The 21168-nt window shown below is 29.3% G+C and overlaps 1 protein-coding gene across 6 annotated transcripts in view; it reads right to left on the reverse strand.

Moving 5' to 3' along the window:
* The window catches only part of LOC116777648 (carboxyl-terminal PDZ ligand of neuronal nitric oxide synthase protein), a 73400-nt gene that overhangs the window by 16639 nt on the left and 35593 nt on the right, over positions 1–21168 (reverse strand). For 2 of the 6 annotated variants that reach the window (XM_061526196.1, XM_061526194.1), the window contains exons 3-5: positions 13898–13969; positions 11788–11883; positions 8538–8720 (exon numbers count right to left, since the gene is read on the reverse strand). In XM_061526196.1, coding sequence (XP_061382180.1) covers positions 8538–8720; positions 11788–11883; positions 13898–13969 — 351 coding nt within the window. Of the gene's footprint in view, positions 1–5328; positions 6105–8537; positions 8721–11787; positions 11884–13897; positions 13970–21168 lie in introns of those variants that run through there. The other 4 variants (XM_061526193.1, XM_061526192.1, XM_032671312.2 and 1 more) reach the window with 2 other exon arrangements.

The following is a 21168-nucleotide window of genomic DNA, read 5'->3' on the forward strand; positions in this document are numbered from 1 at the left end:
TTGACGATGCATGTAAGAGGAATCACGTTGATCAGAGATATTGACGATTGATTGATCACAGAGCAGTTGGATAAATAAGCTTTTTATTAATCGGAATTTTTTCAGTTCATTTAATTCTCACAGCTTATATAACTTTATAAAAAAATATTCCTCAGAAGCAGTTCATCAATTTATGTTTTTATTTATATAAAATAAAAAATGTCACAAGCAAATATACTAGAGCACGATTCTTAAAAAGTATAATATTACATAAACTTGTTCGAAAACTTGACACACAGCGTTTTATTTGGACAAGTTGTATTACAAAGAAAACTTATGATATATTGGGTCTTATGACGTCACACCAAAGAGATCAACGGAGTTAAAAAATCTTAAAAGCTATATTGGCTAAAACATTAAAGTTTAAGTTTTATAAAGCAACGGATTTGTTATATAATAATGTTTTACAAAAGTATATATAGCATATATACATCTATATAAATATTTTACTAGCACCTATTCACAGGCATGCGATTTTGTAGAGTAAATTTAATTATGGGAGTTTTGTGTACATATACGTACATAAACACATATATACATAAATTAGAATAATAACATGTTTGTTTAAATTTCTGGTTTAGGAAATCAAAATACCTACTACTTCGTTGTGAATGATTTTTTTTATTTAGTTTCCCGTTTACAAATATTTTACTCAAACATTATTTAATTAAAAATGTATAGTTTAAATACTGCAGGGTTGCCTTAGTGAAATGTCTAGTTTGTTTATACATGTCTAAATTTGTGTTTCAGTGCTATTAACGTTACGGCGATTAAATGCAAATCTTCTAAAATGATTTTGCTACATAATATCTTTAAGCTCCGTTAGCAATAATATCAATATCAAATCGCGTATTCATCAACACAGCGCTGCACGTGTTTCAATCAGATTACTGCATGCAGTTTAATTATTCGCAATCTCATTTCATTCATTAATTTGGTTGGAGCGGATTTTATGTTGCAATTATATTTAATTTTACAAACAGTGTTTTTTGCTACCAAACTGAAATAATGAAGGTGTGAAATAGATGTTAAGAATATTTGATCAAATACATTACAAATGAATGTTTTCTTAAATCATTTCTTTAATTACTTTTACGAACAAGAAAATGAAAGCAATGAAACCAAAGGCATATTTATAGCAAATTATCACATAGACTGGTATGTATGGTACATCATACTTTGAAAATATATTGAAGGGTCACAGCGAAATATCCGTGTTTGGGGTTACAAGCAGCTTAAAAGCATTTGTACGTAAAGGATCAGATAAAACGCACGTTTTAACGAGCCGTGCACTCTGGATTATGTCTTTACAAAGCATTAGAGAATATTGTAGTCCAGAATATATTAAATTTCACCTCATTTTATTTGTTATTGTTTGGAATAGATATTTTGGTAAGCACTATATATCATACCTGGTATGCTGTGAACTGTAAATGGTGAAGGCATTGACCGGAGATATAAAATTATACTTATGATATTATTCTACGATACAACAACGGTTTCTCAACAAATATTATCAAATCATGATTGCTTCATATTTCCAACTACATTCATTTGACATTATTGTATTAAATAGATAGAAGAATTAAGCTCGGGACGACTTGGTCTCATGCAGCTATTATATAACAAAGGGGAGGAGTAAAATTTATACACAGACGGAAACGAAAGTAAAAACGTAAACAAAATAAAGTTCACACGTATAATGAGAAAAGTTAGCCATATTGGTTTTGTTTATTGAACTCAGTATTCTTTAATATTAGTCAAGTTTCCTTTAAATATATTTAGCAAATCAATTAATATTAAAGTAATAAAAGAGGTATTAACGAATATTCGCACTAAAGATGTATATTTTGTAATTAACAATGTTATCGCCAATAATGTGGAATTGGGTGAATATATTTCGGGAAAAACATATTACGATTTCACATTAAAGGGACATAAGAAAAAACAAAAACTAATAAAAAATTCCTGCTCTTGAATTAACATAAAAAAAAGAAATTAAGATACTTTTTTGTCTTTCACAGTAAGGTCTATTAAAGACACGTGTTATTCTTTGTTTAGGTATAAAGAAATGGTGTATTGAAACTTTTCTTATTCATTTCATTTTATTAAGTTTTAGATGAAACTTCTCATTATAAATTCATAAGATATTGATTAAGATCTTCAGAATTTTTATCATTCTTATTAAAAAAACTTCTCTCATAAAGAATTTTGATTACCTGCTTAACATGTAAATGAATACTATCTCACGTTTCCAATTATTTTGCTACAATAATATTCTCAGCTGGGAGATGATAGTTATAACATATTAAATTTACTCAGCCCTCAGCAGCATTTCTTTTACAAAAAAGTGTTTCTCAATGAGTGCTGACCTTCAATCCATACGAACGGTTTATGTACAACAACAACATTACAAAGTAAATGAAAAGTACTGAAATGGTTTCTTTTTGAATTAAATCATGCAACATTCAAACATTGTACCATTATGTTACCACTTATACAAACTGAAAGCGTAAATACTACGAATTAATGATAGCAAATCTCAAGACGTAATTCACACATTGGCACCGAAATACCCGTGAAAACAAGCAGAGTAAATTCTAAATAACAAATGGTTTTGACGACGGACGTATCGTCCTTGACTGAGACCCGAATTATATAAAATGTCGCTGTAATTTATAAAATGCTTCCGTAGATTTAAATAGATGAAAGAATTATAGATTTTTATGTATTGAATCGTAACATAATTTTGCGTCAATAACGATTAAGTATACTTTAATAAATATAAGCCGCTTAAGTTGTAAATTATATACTGCACCAATTAAAAAACGGAAAATGGAGTAGTAGTTTATAAAGGATGAAATAGGATTATACAATCTATTTTAGTTTCAAGTATAATCCTGCTTTATAAAATATTTAATACTTAGAAATATTCACATTTAATTTAAATACACAATATTAAAATAGAACGTAGAATTAACCATATCATAAAGACATGTAATATTTTCGCATGTACAATTTTTTTTCGTGCATGTAAATATTGTCTTAAAGACTAAGTTTTTCAGATACTATGCGTTTTTTTATTAGATTACAACTATATAATTTACAGGAACCGTTATCTCGGGCCGACGACAAGTAAGTGTCACATTTATACAAAACAATAAAAAACGCATACTTAACCATACTATCTTTATATATGTCTTGTATTATAATATTAATTATTTTTTTCTTCCTTCTTCATTAAAGGATAAACTATTTGAGAAATTTCAAAAGCCATTAAATAATAATTATGTTCCGTTAAATGGGATATCAGTTATAGTTCCATTGAAACCTATCAAGGTAAAATTGTTGATGTAATTATTCCACATCAACGACTTTTCTAGAAGTGATTGTATAGAACGGAGTGAATGTAAACAAAAAACATTTGGACTTTAATCATTAACTTGCGGATTGATATTCTACAAATAGCTCTAAAACTTTTTTACGATATCAGAACTAGGTCCAATTTATAAAACCGAGAGTAAGAAATTATTTTCAATTATGTAAATAATGTAAAACATTATTAAAAGTAAATGTTACAATTCCTGGCTACTTAATTTAGGATAAACGTTTTTTTGACAAATCAGGACATTCGAGGTGAAGAATCTAGATCGAGTAAAGAGGACCACCTCATATCGAGCTAGTTTAACCGGCATAGCTCCATATAAGATTGACGTGAAGGAATTCATTGTGCATATTATGATATAAGCGCTACTATTTCCATTCCTCTCCTAAATTCTGAGACTCTAATATGAAAACATGTTAAGTTAGTATCTTATGATTTTACAGGCGCCGGTAGCCACATGAAATAAATAGGCTTCCTATTAGTACAAAGCGTGGTGTTCAAAAATTATTTTGTAAATAGATTTGTTAAAATGTTTTTTTTACGTTTGAAATTACTTTATGAATTCTTTGTTAATAAGAAAATCATATAAATAATAATTGATTGTTTTGGTGCGGCTAAGTCCTCTGTCTCAATTGGACTATTTTATAAAAAATATATGTTTATAGATTCCACGTAAAGTACTGACATCCTTTGTTTAAATTAAACTAAGGTATATAATAAAAAAAAATATATATTAAATGATAACCTGTTGCTGTCGAGTTTTAGTGATTTTATAGATATGTCTGTCATTTATTATCATTTTATTAATATCGAAGCATTTAAAACTTACCATCATTGAAAGATCAGATCTAGAACATTCTAAACTATTTCAGGAGTGGAATCAAGTTTCCTGATGAATGAACGCATTCAATAATCAATACCATTGTATCTAAATTAATAAAATTATGTATAAAGTTGTCTAGTATTCAAGTATTCATAAATGATAAGTAAATTATAGCAAAATACTCTTCTCCTTTCTTGAAAAGGTATCCTATCACTAATAAGCTTTCAGTTACATAAAATATGTAACCGATATTCACATCATAATTTACTTATATGTATCAATGCAACACATTCTTTTAAATAAAATTTCATCAGACGGCTTAATTATTCATATATAAAGTATTTACTAATATATATATATATATATATATATATATATATATATATATATATATATATATATATATATATATATATATATATATATATATATATATATATATATATATATATATATATATCTAAATGAAGTAATATACTCACATATTTATTTATCACAAAGTTCCTTTAAACATTCAATAAAATTTGAATTTTAGTGATTTTAACCGTCATTTAATTGTTAGAAACAAAGGAATATAGTTTTAAAATTATTAGTATATTTATACTTTTAAGATATGTTGTTTTAGGTAAAGAATATAACAGAATCTGATGGAGTCATTATTTAGTAGATTCAGACAATACTTTACCTTTTTCATTTTGAAAATAAACAATTAAAAAAACGGCTAAATTTATAGCCAAAAATTTGTAAAATATTTCTAATCTTAAATTTTATATTGCTAGTTTCTTTTAAAGGCCTAAATGACCTTATATTTTTAAAAAGACTATAGTTCTAACAATAAAATCCATGGTAAAAATATTCAACTTTTTTAAATATATCATATAAATTTCAGTTTGCTTCTAAAAGAAATCATCTCATGACAGACAGCCTGACAGGTAACAAGGCAAAAATATGAAAAATTTATTCATAAATTATTTCGTTGATCTTCAATCATCATGTTAAAATAGAACTGATCCTATTTTTTTTATTTCTTTGCCATTTAGTTAAAATATTTCAATTGAATGATAAATTTAAGTACTCGTACCTCTAAATCGAAGTCCAATCCATCTAAACTTGAATGCGCATCAGTTCGCAATGATAATCTATTAGGTCTTTTAGAGAGGTTATTCACAGCCATAAGTTTACTAGAACGCCCTAAGGTAGCGCTACCAACTATTTCAGGTTCACGAAAGGATAATTTTTTTCGGGGCCGTTCAGACATTTCTTGCATATTAATCTCTTGGTTGATCCTTTCCATATTAGGAATCATAAGTCGAGATATATCGTCAATAGATTCAAATTGTGTGAAATCTTTTGGGAAATTTCCACTGTGAAAGTCTAAATCATTTTCATAGCGTTTCATAGCACCCATAGATACTGGCCTAGATCTTAGGCCAACTCTGCTATCATAGTCGCGTGGTGGTTCATCAATCCGGCTTCTGTGTTTAGGTTTACGCATTTCGCTAAACTCCGGTTCAGATCTGCAGCTCTTTAATCTTTCACGATTTAACTTCTCTTTAGCAACTTGCTTCTGTTTCGAATGCGGTGAGTTGTGTTTAGATTTTAAAGCACCTCCAAGAGATACCAGCGTGCTTCGAGCTTTTAGCAAAACTTCTGTCGGTAGACTCTTGATATCATGCCGCCTATGTTTATCGCGGTCCTTATTTGACATCTTAATCGCATTTGATTAATTTATCATTTAAAAAACGTACGTCACCCAAGTCTGTATATGTGTAACTCGCTCTTCCGCGCGAACAATCCACGGATCAACTGAAATGGCCACGGCATGGTCAGCGCGTGCGTCGCGCGTCGCTACAACTACCGCAAATAAACACAACCTCGTATTCCCACCAACTCACCAGTATTCAGAGCGTACATTGAATACGGGAATAATCCTATTATCAATTAGTGACTGCATAATTCACGAATGTGTTTATTATATGAAACAAATTGTTCAACACGTATGCCTTTTTAAATGAATCGTAAACCTTTACGATGTGAGAGAAAAAAGGAGTCAAGTGCATCAAGACTGACCGTCAAGGAGGGATTTTTATGATCTAATGAATCTTCCAGAACGTACTTAGTAACAAATGAAAGTCTAACTAAATTTCTGCCGCGATTACGAAATTAGCATTCGTATTAAATGATTTCGTGTGCAATTACTATCTTAAATAAATTAAAAAACATATTGTTAACTGCTAAAAGTTCAAATAGTGTTCAAGAATCTATTCGGTGGTATCAAATTAAGCAATGATCAGTTTTAGCTGTCAGTGATAATATTTGTATAACCAACCCTTTATATTCATAATTTTATCCTAATGCATTTGGAACCAAACCGTACAAATGATTGACATTGTAAAGCGGAATATGAAATATCTTGTTAGTTTAATATGAAAAATTATGTTACATTTTTAACTGTAGGAAAAATTACTTTGAAATAAAATATCTCTAACACAATGGAATAAACATTATCAATTCTTAGTATTTCAAACAGCTTTGCAGTATAGAACTTGAGAATTTAATCAAAATATTAAACTCGTTTGTTCCTTCTGACAGACTTGTTCATCCAACTGTCTAACTACAAACTATAGCGACTTCGTATTATGCGGTCAAACTGATGTGAATAAAGTTTAAGTGACAAATTTTTCATATCTTTGATATCGTCTATTAGTTTTATATATCCAATCTATAGGAATAACAATCAGAAATGAAGTAAGAATTGGGCCATATACAAACATGTTCTCGTACATTTCAATATATATCAACTACAAATTCAATCAATTAAGGTACATCCTCTAAGTAATCGATACAGACAGAGTTGTTATTATATATTTATGTCTTTTAGTTACGGGTGATCGTAATCCTAATTGATTATAAAAGTCGAGTTGCTAACAAAATAGAAGATTTATACTGTATTAAAACTTAGTAGTTAGCAACCAAACAATACTATAACCATCCGATGTTCAACCATACAGTCCAAAAGACCGATTTGACAGCACCCAGCGATTACAAGCTGACAGATTTAGAACAAAACTATAAACAAACGCCGCCAGATGCTATTAGATATTGCATTATTTACAGTGATTCAGAATTTGACATAACTATTGTTAAAATGTTTGCGCTTAATGCAGAAACCAACTTTATAGTTTCTTCCGTTTACATATCCCCCCTGAAAATATAAAGTTTTAGTGTCAAACAACACAAACATAAAACTAGCTAATGATATTATCGAAACCAATACTTTTCAATATGGAACAGATCTTGACCTTCTCGATACAATAGAAACAACTAGGACATTCAAAACTTTGTTACCTGCTCTTAGAAACTATATAAAGAATCTAAATTTAGCTACCATTGTTGCTATTTCAAGATACCTCATATTAAAGCCATAGTAACCAAAACAATACTTATTACGATCACATTAACCGTATTCTGAAAGTTAGTAATTTACGATCAATAAAACGAATCATATCGGAGTCGTAGTTGGTATTTAGAATGACCAATTTATATCAAGCATCAACGCTTTGATCCGAGTTTATTATCTCCTCCTAGCGTATGCTCGCGTCAACGTACGTTTGCGCTTTTTACCGCGATTTCAGTCATCTATTTTAAACCAGTTTATTTTTGTCTATGAATTATGACTTGTGTCGTGTGATCACCTGGATACGATTGCACACATTCGCGGTATAATATTATTTATATAATTATAGCATCGATTACAGTTGTGAAATTATGCATATATTTATGTTTTGATTGTGAAATATTAGATGAATTTAAATTGCAAGCATTCCTGTAATATATTCAGTCAAACGATTTTTGTGGTACAAAAGAATTTTCCTTTGATTTTTAATTAATTTATAAATGTTAAAAGTGAGATTTTGCATATTTGTCAAAATGTTAAGTTTTTTAATATTAATATCTTAATTCTGTCTAGGAAATGTTATTGAATCGAAACTTTATATTTATAATTTTTTAATCGAGTGTTTTGATAGAATTGTAAACGTAATTAAATTGAATTATTAATGAAATCCATAACGAAAAAAGTAGAAGGAAACGTTTGAAACCTATTTTTGGTTAAAATCATATTTTAAAAGTCACTTTAAGCGTCCTGACTAACTTTCTTTAACATTAATTCTAACGAACTTTACAAAATCTTCTCGTAAAACAATAGGTTTTTGTATATGAATTAATCATGAATAAATCTTTTAACATTTCATACTTTAACAATTTGCAATACAGATTTTAAAACCTCACCTTTTTGCTGCTCTTGAAGACGTTGCACTTAAATACGTTAGTGGCGCCATCTCGTGCGATGTACGAAAATATCTTAAGATCAGAGCTATCGTGCGAAACGTAGAAGATACGGTAGATCGGGTGATGCATAATCTCTATGCGTTCCGGAGCCTTCTTCTTCTTGCGAGAAAAGAATCGCGGCCTCTGAAACAATTGTTCTTATCAGTGTTTAGATAAAAAAATAAATATATATATTTTGTTTTGTTTGCAAATATTACTCGATTATAAGTAAACAAAAAAGGAAATCACCTTTTTTTTTACTGAGGTAGGATACTAATAGTATTAATAATTACTTAGTATAAAACAACTACAAGTTAAGGTATCCCTATCAGTTAAATAAGTTTTTAAATATTACAATTTTATGTAAATAAAAATCTTCATCTTTACTACTACTACTATTTCAGCCATACATCCACTGCTGGACATAGGCCTCCCTCATCGAATTCCAAGCGGTTCGGTCGGAAGCGGCCTGCATCCACCGTGAACCCATGGCCTTGACTAAGTCGTTTCGTCCATCTCGTTGGTGGATGTTCGATGCTACGATTTCCGATTCGTGATCTCCGTTCGAGCACTTTCCGGCCCTAACGGACATCTGTTTTTCGGGCTATATGGTCTGGCCACTGCCACTTCATAGAGTTAATCCGTTCAGCTATGTCGGTGACTCTCGTTCTTCTACGTATCTTCTCATTTGCATTGCTAGCCACTATTTTTTTTATGTTGTATGGTTAATTATAACACAGTTTTCGGGAAAAAAATGTCTTTGCAACCCAAAAATACACGAAAATAAGTGAAAAGAAATAAAACTAAGAATGACATATTCATTTTAAAAATTCTGGTTTAGTTACTTATCTGGCTACAATATCTTATATCATTCGTTTCGTATTTTCTGTCAAGCTATGATTTTTATTTGTTTAGTGCGGTAGTTCATTTAAAAAATTCGTAATGACTCTTAAATTAAGTATGTAAACCGTGTGAAAAGTTATTTTACTACAAACAAATTTTAAGATTACATACTATTTCCAATCAAATGTGTATGTGCAAGTATGTAGCATTGTCTCGGGTATTATCTGGTTTTCTGTTCTTTCAGGGGCGTCAAATAATGGTAAAAACGTGCTTCGTTTCTAAACAAGATCTTCTAGAATAACTTTTATACAAGTTAAGCTAAGACTTGTTTGTATAGCCAGTGAACATAACGGAAATATCACAAACAAAATATTAGAACAATGAAGAATCTCTTTTTCCAATAGTTACGATACTACCTGTTTGTTTTATAATTATTACTTAAAAAATTTATGAAAAACATTAAATACAGTTTAAAATTTTGGTTTTCAATTTTTTTTTAAATACCACCTGAATGGTATGAAAAAAATTACATAGTCTTTTGTGTTTGAATATCTACGGACAATGTTAACTTTCAATAATAATTCACTCCAAAATATATTTTTATTAAGCTAGGTAAATAAATATTCTAGCTCAGTGTACAAATTTTTTAATTATTTTTTTTTTTGTTGTTATTATAAGAAACATATATCAGCATGAATGATGTAAAAAAAAAACCGACAAAAAAACCCTTATCCTTAATTTTTGTGTGAAAAACATCTGTTTTAGAAAAAGAAAGAAGCGCATCTTTAATATAAACACAGTCTACGCGTAGCAATCTAAGAATATATGTATAAATTCTTTTTGGGGTAACACAGTATGTAAAAAAATTATAAATATTAACTTTCAATTATTTACAAAATAAATAACAAATAAAGAGCGGAAAAGTTACTGAACCATTATCTGTTTATAAAATTAGTTAAATTTAGTCTCTGAACAGTTTATTATGTATTTCAAAACAATAATATCGTTTCCAAATTATATCAGAATAACTTCTTTCTATTATCTCTCTACTCGATAACAAGGAAAGTACTGTAATAATATGGCCGCACAGGCAGTCTCAAAGGATGTAAGCAAAATTATTGTCTATATTACTCAAAGGGCAAGGAGTGCCCTCTTTCATTGTAAAAAATATTCTTGAGAATTTAATAATATAGTAGCTTTCGCTTTGTTTGAAAATAGTTAATGATTTATTCACTTTTCTTCTGGTTATATCAAACCTTTAAAAATTGTTATTTTTTAAAGCCATCCCTTTCCTGTGTGGTTGACTTTTTAATAACACTTTAACTTTTACGTACAGATTGACTGCATTAATATAATCAACATTAAAGCTTCGTTAATAACATGCAATTTCAAAAGAACTACATACCATCACGAACTTTAAAATTTAAAGGATAATTTCTTAATGAGATCTAAGATTTTCGCGAGTTTTATTCATTTAAATGAAACTAGTATATTTCGGATATACTACGCGGATTTTTTCGGATTTTTTTCGGTTATTTTTCGGCAACCGTGATCACGGTGATCACGTGGGAAACGTCGGGATTATGTAGTTTTTAAAATAATAAAATCCGCGTAGTATATCCGAAATATATTAGTTTCATTTAAATGGATAATTTCTTGTTTCTAAGAGACACTCTCTCTCTCTCTATAAAATGTTAAGTCACTTTTTTATATTCGTGTCTAATAAGAAACTCTAACTGAATTTTTGATTCCAATATGCTATGAATCCTTTAGATATCAATTTAAAATTCCTTTCCATAGATGTTTTTATATTTATGTGTTTTTTTAACATTTAATTTCACATTACGTTTAAGTCCTTTGCTTAGCATAAAATAAAACTAGACGTTTATGAATAAAGTTATTTTGTGCCATTTAAATGTTTGACCTGACATTTTCTGGGAAAGTAACAAAATGAAGTCACTTGTATTCTGTTTTTTTTATTCTAGTATTTACATATTCACTATAATTACTAATGTCCTATTTGGAAAACAAAATTTTAATCTTCGTAAATTTGTATCACAAAATATATTTCTGTTTTATAAAATATTCTTAGGAGTTGAAATTTATCGTGTACATTTTACTTGTCTGAGAAATTGTAAGAATTTGCTCTGACACTCTTTGAAACGATGTGCTCTCAATAAAGAAACCCTTCAGAGGCAGATATCACCAAGATACCATTCAATTCTAAGAGTCTTACACGGGTACACACTTTATGACACATGTATACCTGATATAGATATATAGCTATAGCTTTACAAGGAAGACATAGCTATACAAGGAAGGTTTCATTTACTTCTGTGTATAACTGTTGTTATTTAATATTATGTACCTTAGGCTTAACGTTGGTCGTGGTGATGCGGACGCCATCTATTGACACGTCAACAGTAACTTTACGTTTCTTCACACCCCGCGCCTTGAACTCGTACTGAAATATAATAAATAATTAATATTCTGAAAACTGTTAAATCATACAAGATTGAGTAGGTATTAGAATTGTTAAGGCAATATATAAGTAATGACGTATTTGTAAATCTTTAAGTTTGTTCTTATCCATCTTTTAGAAGTGTTTAAACACTATATGGATAATATACAAGGATTATGAACTTTATGAAAATATATTGTTGAAGTAACAAGAACCTATGTATAATTTATAAAAATCGTTAGCACAACTTGGCATCTAGGATTTAAAAGCACGATGATATTGATTGAAAATTCCGAAAAATGTTTAGAACACATCATATTATTAATTAATTATAACATGAATCTCAAACACATAAGATCTCTTCTTATTATATTTGTAATATTCAAAAGGTTACTTGAGTTACAATAAGTTTCTGTTAGGTAGATCATTAACAATTATAATATTTATTTTATTTATTTCTAGGAAATATCTTTCATATAAGCAAATAAAATATTGGATCATCGTATATATGATTCATAACATAAGTTGTATGAAACTTATTAAAGTGAAATAGATTTGCAAGTATGATGCTCCGTCAAAGGTATAAATATTCTTTGAAAATATAATTCCTTGATGGCACAGCAAATATTTGTTTCATCTTTTGTAGAGACACTACGTATACTTCTCTTTAATTAATGAAAATGAGATTGTAATTTTTTGTGAAAGGTCTAAGGGAAATTAAATCAACGTAGATATATTATTTGCCAGATAAATGTCAAGCATTTGAAAACTAATTTGTTTTATATATACAATTTTATAAAATTTTGAAGGAAGAAAGTGAATGTGAAAGTGAAAACATAAATATTCCATTGATGTTGAATATTTAGATAAATGCAAATATATGATATCACTCATAATATGTATACTAGAAATATCATACTGGAGAAACTTTATAACGAGAAAATCCATTTGAGTTCATACTGAAGTCTAGAGGTCTCTTCTTACTGGAGTTACCGAGAGCTTCTCACTTATAAACTTCATAACAACATCGACTCATCGCAGACACGTAATAACCGACAGATTTCACAGGGAATATCGTATATAATTTGATACCTATAATTCTGATCGGGTTATAGTCTGGAAGGCCACAGTTGACGTTACAGAAAATTTGTAAAGAAATCGAAGTGCTACTTTGATGTAGATTTACAATAAATACTGTATAGTACATATAAATTGTACAATGAATATGTATATTACGACATTTAAAATCATGATAAATATTTTTTTCAAGAACATGTTGATCATTGTAAAATTAATATTTGTCAAGCTATAGATCAACCAACAACTAGAGAAGTAGATACTTTTCTTATTTAGTCCTTATAAATAGTCGAAATTGTATATTATAGACTTAATTAAACCACATTTACATCAAAGCTTGTTCGAATTTCAAGGTAAATTTCAAATAGCTTTCCTACATTGGAATAGACAGGCTTTCACGGGAAATTAGCGTAAGTGGTCTTTTATGAGATGCGTTTCCTGCGGTACGACAATTTAAGGAATACCTAGAGCGAGGCTGGTGCAGTCGAGAGACACTCCATTTCACTCTATCGTTCCCTCTTCCTATCTCAGAGCTCGTTTGAGCGATAACAATTGAATTAAATACAATCCCGGTGAGTCCTTTATTGGAATAGAGAAATTCTGGAATTCTAACAACTTGCGAAAACGTCTTCAGATCTTATAATTAAGAGAATTGTAAAGACGGAGTAAATAAATAATGTATGAACCGTCAAAGCACAGACAACAGAAAATATAAAAAAAATGCCTCAATTATATATTTTCAATCTCTTATATTTCTTATAATTTCAGACGTTAATATGTTATGCTTTATTTTCCATACGCCAAATTTAAAAAAAGTATCAAATATATAGAAAATTAAAAAGGTTTCATGATCAACAAGTTTTGAAAGCTTCTACAAAACAAATATTACACTTATGAGAATGTAAAAACTTTCCAAACTATCTAAATAAACTCAACTTACGCGAACGCGACGCATAGCAGCAACTATTTCAACTCGGCTCGTCGGCCGCGGCACATCCATAGTTCCAATGTACTGCAACAAATAATTAAAAAAAATTACATATCAAAGTACAGAGTTTAAATATTGGCATTAGTGTCTATGGAATAATAGTCACATTTTTCCATCATTATAACCACTTCTGATTCCTGAATTTGAACAATCAGACAGAAAAATATGGGATTTAATTTTGTTTGACTTACTATAGATTGAATATTTAAACTACAATATAAAATATGCAAACAGTGTAATAGAAAAATCACAAGATAAATATAACACTCCAATATTCATTTAGTCACATCCAATTAATATTTTAAGAATTCAATGGAAAACTAACTATTGTATCTAATTCGAATGCAGCTTATAAAATGTTATGTAGAAGGAGAAATTCGAAATGACATAATTTAAAAAGTTATTAATAGAGGCGACATTAAAGTTTTTGATGTTCTGGCATTGCAGAAATTGGATTTTATTACATTTTCTGAGTTCTCTAGTGTGCAGCCATGAGGAAACGAGACTGCATTCCATTTTTGATGTAAGGGACAGAAATATGCATCCCCTTATATGTTTTTTACGCTTTTGATACATCCATATAATTTTTGTTCTTGTTTACTTTTTACAGGAAAAACTTGTTAGTATGCTTTATAATACGTAATATTTAAAATCATCTGTATGCACGCTGTAAATGTCATTTTCTATACAAACTGTACTGTAAAATTACCGTATCTAAAATTAAGGTCATATACTTGTCATGATTTTTTTAAATTATCATTGTATTTAAATCAGAGTTATATTTGATGATTTGCATCTTATTTAGCCACTGAAAATTAATCCGAAACGAAAACTATTTCAAGTTACACATAGTGCAAATTAGTCAAAACATGTAGTATTTAGTTTAAATGTTCTGACACGTATCCAATTAGGAATCTTCACGAATGTTTAAAATTCAGTGCGAATTACTAATCACTAATCGTACCTCTATTTAATGAATACTTTAGAGCAATTTACTAGAGCTACTGTTACGGAAAGGGAACACAATTACATAATTCACTCAGAGTATAAAAAAGCTTTTTTATACAAATAATCATTTGTTAAATTTTATTGTGACAGTAATCTTATTGTGGCAGTTTAGGCGCCTGTTACTTTTATATAGCCAAGTGTCTTAGCTGCCCCTCGGTAACTACTTTAATGTCGTATTTATGCCTTACACTACGTGTCAGCTCTTTATCTCGCATATTTTAGGTATATATTATTTCAAAAATGGTTTTTTTCTATATCACAACCAAATATACACTGTTGGTATTAGTTGTAATGTTGTTATGTTTAATAAAGTTGTCATTACATTGGGAATATAATAATATCCTATGCATTTATTTGATATTTTTTGTAACTGTTCATGTACAGTTATTTAGTTAGTTATGTAATTATTGGCAATATCCAAGATTTGGTTTCTAATTTAGTTTATTGTGTATTTAACAATAACTCTACTCTTCGTTCAATTAAGATCCAATCAAGATAACATTACATGAAATGACAACAGAGATCGTAAATCTTTAGCTCAAACCTATAAAAAAATCTCTGCAATACATTTATGTGGTGTTACAGAAACTGTCAAAATTGTTTGATTCATTCTAATAAGCTACAACTGAATATTTTGTACCTTGTATATATTTAGGTTAAAGTTTGCAGTTCTCATATTTTAAAATTTTTCTCGGTTATCAAGATATAATTTTAATAGTAGTATAAAATATAAAAAAAGTTGAGAATTTATCTTAAATCGTAGCTGAATCGGCCGCCCGCCTTCGATGACCGCGAAACAGCCGAAAGCCTAGCGCTCAAATGAATAATCCAGTACATTCCAAGCCAAGAAACTTGTGACTTGGTCTCTTATTTATACGGGTACGAATCTCAAAAAAAATTGCACCTTGCACCAAAGTCGCTGCGATTAAATAGACGTGACTGTCGGAAATGACAGATGTAGTCCACGAATGGAATGCCAAACTGGACTCTGTTCGCGTCAAGAAAAGGCCCGGGAGCTTTTTTTTACGCAAATTATCTACCTATTGGTTCTCTTTTTCAGCTCGCTTCTGTCAACCAATTGATAAAGAAGTTCGTAATTTTCATTCATAAACCGGTCAAAAGCCTAAAACTGGAATCGGAAATACAAACAAAATCTCAAAGCGTAGTTCAGCTTAAGAGCTAAACCCTTCAGTGCATCACTTAATGGCGCATATTGTCATGGGTCTATGAAGAATACACCCTAATATGACAAAGGCAACCTACTACGATGTCCCGAAAGCGTGCGACAAAGAATGGCACGACTTGATTTATGAGCTGTTTAAACTTAAGATGTCACACAGGCTATATCACATCTTAAGAATTTACTAGTCGAATCATTTTTTCTGCTTTCAAATTAGGAGTACTCTGTCATCTTTCCGCACTATAAAGGTCGCACGAGCGTTACCTCGATACCTAAAATAGCCATCCTTTTGGCGGACAGTGCCGCAGTATATATGTCTGTGCATCTCCGGATTTTATCATAACTCGCTTTAAAAAGCAGTGATTATCTTAGGCAATTGGTTTCATAGACGGAGGATTCAGCTAAATCCTTAAAAAAACCATCGTAATCATTTCCACTAGTAAAAGCCGTTTTAATACTCCACAGAATCAAATTAAACTTACTAAACGTCCCATTCCGTAGCCAAATAGATTGAAATATCTACTTATCGCCTTGAATAGTTCCTTCGTTTTTTGCCAGGATATAAAAGTCGTTACGAACAGAGCTGCCTGCTTCCTAGAAAGATTTTTTTCTCTTAATCTCCAGGAAAAGTAAAATGTCTCCTAAAAATAATATGACTGGTAAGTCGGAAACTGCGATTTGCGCAGGGGCTCGAACTTCTTAGGATAGACCTGTTCATCAAGTCGATCTTAACCAGATTATTATACGAAAATGAAATATCACATCCTAACCTACTAATAGTTATAGCTGCCAAGCCCACGAGGTAAGAGTAACTAGTATGAAAATCTCATATTCTTACTTCTTCTTATCTTCATATTCTTACGTCCAACAAAGAAATTTCAAATGAATTTTATCAATGATTGGATCTAGTTACCGTCATATCATAGGTATATTAGGTATATATAAAATTAAAGTTATTTATTATGCTAAAAGCAGTCGCTTGTCCCAAAGTAGCTACATTTATCAATTTTAATTCTTTCTACTATCATACGAAATATTTATAGCTTGTGAAGTTGAAATTAAAAGAACGATTTCCTAAATTATTCTTATTTTCTTTAGTGAGCTGTGCTTAAATTACAAATTATCCTCGGGTATATTACATTCTTTAAAATATAGAAAATAAAGCTATTAATTCAATGATCTAACAAATATTAATATTATATAAAAACCTGACTAAAAACTAAAACATTACTGTTCCGCTATATTTGATTTGTAATAATTGTAATTTATTAAAACGTCAGCTCATTAACGTAACTCAATATTTTTAAAAAATTTCAAAATGAGGTCCGATTTATTGTTATAATTATATATGAAAAAACAATATTGAAGCTACCATTTTATTTTCATTTCTATAGTTAGTCAACGTCCATGACCTTCAGCAAATAAAATCTAAAATGAAAAGTGCACCGAGTTCAAATATTTGGAGATAACAGATTCGTATTTCATTGTGTTACTTTTATTTAATTTATATCCACTTGTAGATGCAAAATCCTATTATTTGGACTACAAAAATCTTATCACAGTGAGATATGAATAAAAAAAAATATAAAAAATATCATGTGATAAGATTAAAAAAAAATAAAACAAAATATAATATATAATTTTTCTCAAACGGCCTTCGTCCTGCAACACTGGCGTTGAAGTTGTTATAGAGAAATCGACATTAATAAAGTTTGATGCATCCCATCGTCGGAAATTGGAAGTAAAATCAATTGCAGTAACTTGATCGTCTGTTGGTTTGTAACGGCATTGGCGTCAGAACACGTGTCTTCAATTTGGAGGAGCTTGATCGAATTAGGCTTTCCATATTTTCTTGTAATTTACTGTACACAAATATGATTTTCATAACATAAATAGACCGACTCATTCAAAGGTTAAAGTTGCCGAGATATTAATTAGCAAAGTCTATTTAAATAATATTGTCTCTCAAGTCTTAAATAAAGCACAAATCGATAGTGTACCCGAGACTTCTAGAAAAATATTATTTATGAATGACCCATAAATTCTGCAATTTTATTTCTGACCGAAAGAAAATATGTGCAAAAAATGTTGGCAATCAATTTTACATTAGGTTTTAGTTTCTTTTGTATTCCATTACAACATTATAATGAAATATAAGTTTTCGATAATATTAACGATATAAATAAATCCTACTGTTTATTTCTCCAAATATTTCTACTATGCAAGAATTCTATTAACAAGATATGATGCGAAATATTGAAAATACCCAGAATATAAATTAAAGAGTATAGCTAGTAAAATTCAAATCCGAGTAATTGTTAAAATGTATACCACACGGTGGTACTGTCTGTCTATCTTCATATCGTTTGAGACATTATCATAGTTTTAGACTTCATTTTGTTAGACGTACCACTCATTTATTTTTTCAGTATAACCATTCGGAATACATAATTTGGCGGAGAAATGTTATCCGCATGAAATAGTCCAAAACGTAGAAGTAGGTGAAAAATTTCGTTGTATATATTCAATAAATTTTGAAAACTCACAATACTTTTTTATTTATTTTAAGTACCTGGATACTTTTTTTAAATTCTAGCTATTTATTAATAGAGGTGGCGGAAGTACATTCTTCTCTTTGGTTCTTGAAGAACATGTCACATAAAAATAATTTAAACGTTACTTTCTCTTGTCAATGTGGTCAATTACAGTCGATTTCTTCAAAATAAGAAACAACAGCGGATGTTGAAGGAGATTAGTTTTAGTAAATGGAGGCCACCCACAGTGTTTTTAGTAATGTACCTACATACATATATTAAAGATTATATCTGAGTATAGAATATAAAGAAGATATCAGCAAAAGTTGATAAATCAACAAGCATTATTAAAAATATTTAAAATCTTTTAAGATATTGAAGGTTAAACATTTCAAAGTCTGAAAAAAATTGTTTTATGTTAACTTTAAAATTGTTATTGGTAACGGCCGTCACAAGAAACATGTCACGACAACATTATTCCGCAAACCGGTCGGTTGGTTAGTTAGTAACAGTTTCAAGGACGCCATTGAGCCGTCAAAACAGAAAGATCACAACGAACACATAAATTTGATAGCTCAAAATTATTAATTTTTTCATATCAAAAACTTAACTAATGAACTTCTTTATAACATTCTTCTAAACCACGATAATTTCAAAAAATAATTTGAGCGCCGAATGAATATGTCCCCCGTAACATATTTCAGATTATTTTCGACAATACTGTCAAAAATCTGGCATGTAAGGAAATTTGATAAAAGTAATCTCATGGATAAAATCCAGCTTTCATATTGAAATAGCAAATATTTTATTGACAAGGCAGCTTCTTCACGAATTCGCCGAAGCAAAATATTATTATGATTCTATTTAGTACCCTTTAATGCAATATTTAATATTTATGTTACATGTTACTGATAATAAATAAAAATTCCTTAAAATTTTTGTTACTAATAATTTCGGTGCAAGAGAACGTAGGTAATAAAGCGACCATCTTTTTATACACACCTTTCAGAACTCAAATCACATCAATATTAAAATATAAAATGGTTACTTAACTTAAGTTATTCCGAAATATGCAGGTTTTTTGAAGGTGTCTCTTATCAAAGCTAGCCATATAGAAAAGTAAATGGTAAACATTTCTCTAACTAGAATCACACTCAATTAATGTTGACACTTCAATTCACCTTCGACGACTACACGAAACGATTTTCGGGTGTGATATTATAATTATTGTTATTATTCAACAACGTCTTATAAATAATTCATATAGATCTGCCTGTAAATTATAAATAATCATTCTGTCCATCAACAGTGAATTTGAATTTGGGTCTCAAGATGGTATCACTTAAACGTCCATAGCGTAATGTATTTATTAAGCTTTTAATAGTTTTACGTCCAAGCTAAGAACTGTGCTAAAAGCAATTTACATAAGTAATATCATAAAACGATTTTTCCTGGTTTTGAGCCTTTGCATAAGAATCAATTCCTTATTCAAAGGCTTTTAAAATATGTTTATTTTTAAAAGAATCTTACATAACACAAATAATGTGCAACATAAAAGATAAAATTATCAAAAAAAAAACATAAATAATTAATTTGACTACGTCCCGTTAAAAAAAATCATTTCAAGAAGTGTTTAAAAGTACATAATATGTTGCCCAAATATTTATTCGTTTAAATACTTAAAAGTACTAGAGTTATAGATTGTTTTTGTTCCCCGGCAGTAATCAGAAATACCATTTTAATTTCTCAAGATTTACTTTATGTTCAAAAAAACATACAAACAATATATGTTTGAATTTAGAGCAATTCTACTGGTAATAAGAAAAGTCATAGTTATTTCTGCCACCGATAGGCTTACTTTGACTTATAAAAGTGCGTAGTGGATAAGAAACATAAAAATTAATAATTATTGTTTTGTAAATTTTTACGGCCAAATTTGTTTGGGAAAATGCCTTAGAATATTGATGAAGAAAATGTAACTAAATCAACATAATTTTAATTAAATATGTAATTACCAAAGTAAGTCGCGAATTAAGTTTGGTTTATAAATTAAACTACAGTGCTATTGCAAAATAACAGTGTTAAAATTTCTGTCATGTTTTAAATGATAATGCAATTTTTTTAGTAATGCTATAAGAGCGAATTGAATGAATTAACCGAATAATGGATTCGTCTATAGATCTTTGATATTGTACATTGTGTTTGCAAACTTTAAATTCCTTTTCTGTTACAAAATTTCTATTCGAATAAAAAATATTTATTTTTAAACGTTTATTTATTGAACTATTTCTTCGATATGAGTGGTTCACTATATATTCGTTTAGTTTTTACATTGCATTAAAATAAAATTGAAAAGAATACAGGAACATACAATAGATACATTACACAAAAAACGTGAAGCTATTATGATATAAATGCCTAAAAAATTTGCTTAGTATGAATATATCAAAAATAAATAGAATAGTTTCTGAAGCAAAGTGGAGTGTGTACATTAAATTCCG

Source organism: Danaus plexippus, chromosome Z, assembly GCF_018135715.1.
Source record: "Danaus plexippus chromosome Z, MEX_DaPlex, whole genome shotgun sequence".
Classification (NCBI taxonomy): domain Eukaryota; kingdom Metazoa; phylum Arthropoda; class Insecta; order Lepidoptera; family Nymphalidae; genus Danaus; species Danaus plexippus.